At 44.4% G+C, this 2798-nt stretch overlaps 1 protein-coding gene across 1 annotated transcript in view; it reads left to right on the forward strand.

The window, feature by feature from the left end:
• The window catches only part of LOC109297289 (general transcription factor IIH subunit 2), a 22523-nt gene that overhangs the window by 18241 nt on the left and 1484 nt on the right, over positions 1-2798 (forward strand). Inside the window, exons 12-14 of the mRNA XM_019516963.1 lie at positions 1180-1283; positions 1913-2015; positions 2294-2333. Of these exons, the coding sequence (XP_019372508.1) occupies positions 1180-1283; positions 1913-2015; positions 2294-2333 (247 nt within the window). The remainder of the gene's footprint in view (positions 1-1179; positions 1284-1912; positions 2016-2293; positions 2334-2798) is intronic.

Below are 2798 nucleotides of genomic sequence, written 5' to 3' on the forward strand. Positions count from 1 at the left end.
CCCCCCCCCACCTGGCCCCAGCATCCCAGCAATTTAAAAAATAAAATAAAGCCCCACACTCACCAGTTCTGGCAGCGGCGACTAGGGGCTCATGGCAGAGCCCCGCTGTGCACAGTGTGGGGTAATAGGGGGCAGCAGTGATTTTTTTCCCCCCCTCCCCTCCCCCCTGGCACTCATATGGCAGCTGCCTCATGGCACAGGTACAGCACAGCTTAGCAGGGTGCCATGCACTGTCTGGGAGCTGGGGCGGCTCCAGAAGTCACCCAGAGCCCGGCAGTGCTCAGTCCCAACTGCCAGACAGCATGCAGTACCCTGCTGAGCTGCCTGTCCCTTCATCAGGCATGGGTTTATGCAGCCCTGCTCCCCCCCAGCTCTAGTGCTGTCTGTAGGGAGGGGAAGGGGCAGGGAGCTATGAGCTGGGGTTTGTCCAGCTTGAACTGAAGGAGGAGGGGTTGGGGGGCTGTGGCAGGGGGCTCCAATCCACCCTTCCCTCCAGTACAGGCTGGGCAAACCCTAGCCTGCAGCTTCCCCTTCCCCCCTCCCTTCTTGCAGAAAGCACTGCAGATGTGGACAGATTGATCATAGGGAACACAATTTCCAAAAGTGCTCCACTTTGGAACGTTTTCATCTGATCCCTCATTAGATGAGGGTTTATTTGTCACACAATCAGCCACTTTTAAAGCGCTCTGCAGCCATGCACATTTCACAGCATGGCTGTAGAGTGCTTTCAGAGGGCTGATCACATGACACATATAACTTCTGTCTGCGCCCATAATCATTAATCATGATTTATAAAGTGTATGTCTTGCTTTCTAACCTGTTGATGTTTATTGGTGCTCTTTAGATACCTGATTAGAAACTCCATTGCTAGTGAAAATTGAGCTATTATGGAGTACTTGTGTTTCTGGGTTTATGAAGCTATTTTTATTATCTGCATTTTGCTTCCTATGAAATTGAAAGGTTACTCCCAGTATCTGATAGATTAAAGTGTGCTGATGTGTTGGTGTCTTTCCTAGTAGTTCATCAAGTGACCCATTTTCATTTTAGAAAGATAGATATTTTATTGTAAATCCTGTAAAGATTCAACTTCACCTCACACCAACATGTCAAGCTTAGTGCTAGTTCTAGATCTGTTCAGCAATTTCAGAAAACATAGTTGATGTCTCCCTTTCATTCCAGGCAGTTGGAAAACAACAGTGATCCAGGTCTAACATTAGGTGGATATTTCTGTCCCCAGTGCAGAGCCAAATACTGTGAACTCCCTGTGGAATGCAAAATCTGTGGTGAGTACCAAAAACAGTGAAATAGACCAATTAGAGGTAATGGAAGTGTTTGAGGAAGAAAGCCCCTTAATTATCAGGCTTTCTAGTGCCTGCTGCAGAACTCAGTCTTAACCCTTAAAAACTTATACAGCCACTGAATATTAACTGAGTTTAGGGGGTCCCAAATATGTGGAAAGCAGAGTTTACTGTATCTAACTAAGAACATTTTATGCTGTGCTTGATGCTGATTTTCTTATGTACTCAAAACACTTTATTTCAGTGGAAATTTTAAGTGTATTTGTTTACCTGGAGTGTCTGTGTGGGGCTATTTTTTATAAGAATGAAAAAACTTGAAATAATCCTCAGATAAACCCTATTGTAAATAATATTATGAAGATCAGGGAAAAATTACAGTCACAAATCTACATAGAGCTGAATGGAACTAATAGCTTCTTAATCCTTTAGACTAATTTTGGAAAGGCAGAAATTGCAAGTATGAGAACAAGTGAACTAATACAGAATATCTTTGCTGACAACATGCACGTTCGGGACCAAAGGGACAGTAACCATCATGCTTCCTTTTGTTGCTCAAGGTATTGAATCTTTTCAGTCATCTCAGTCTAATACAAATTCTCATAAAACATTTTCAGGTCTTACATTAGTATCGGCACCCCATCTGGCTCGGTCTTATCATCACCTCTTTCCGTTGGATGCCTTTCAGGAAGTTCCACTGGAAGAATATCAAGGGGAACGGTACGTAAATCATGTTCACTCAGGGTTGTATAGATTCTACATCTTATAAAAGTTTGCTAAGTGGTCAGTGGCTTCTGTAGTACTGCTTGCACTGTAAGTTTGGGGAGCACTCACCATGTCTTGTCAGAGGAAATATTAAAGGCTGGTAATTAGTGGTCCCAGGTGTCCTGTTGAATTCAGGAATTATTCCTTTAAATTTTGTTAGAGAAATTACTGAACATTGCTTTCAACTTCTCTTTTGTCTACCTTCAGCAAAAATATAAAATTCTGTTTTATAGCTATTGTCACGGCTGCCAAGGGGAGATGAAAGACCAACATGTAAGTCTATAAACAATATGCCATAATTCCCTAAGCCACATGTACTACCCTAAGCCACATTGAGTGGCCCCAGAATCATAGAATCATAGAAGTAGGGTCGGAAGGGACCTTGTAGATCTTCGAGTCCGACCTTCTGCCTGGGCGGGAGAAGAACTGGACTCAAATGAGTCCAGCCAGGTAGGCAATCAAGCCTCTTCTTAAAGACCCCCAGGGTAGGAGCCAACACCACTTCCCTTGGAAATTGGTTCCAGCTTCTAGCCGCCCTAACTGTGAAGTAGTTCTTACGGATGTCTAATCTAAACCTACTGTCCAATAACTTGTGTCCATTATTCGTTGTTATGCCAGGGGGCGCTAGGGGAAACAGTGTCTCTCCCAAACCCTTCCGGTCCCCCCTAGTGAGTTTATAGACAGTCACCAGGTCCCCCCTCAGCCTTCTCTTGTGAAGGCTGAACAGGTTTAGGTCCC

This window comes from Gavialis gangeticus, unplaced genomic scaffold, assembly GCF_001723915.1.
Source record: "Gavialis gangeticus isolate Ggan-Ray unplaced genomic scaffold, GavGan_comp1, whole genome shotgun sequence".
Classification (NCBI taxonomy): Eukaryota; Metazoa; Chordata; order Crocodylia; family Gavialidae; genus Gavialis; species Gavialis gangeticus.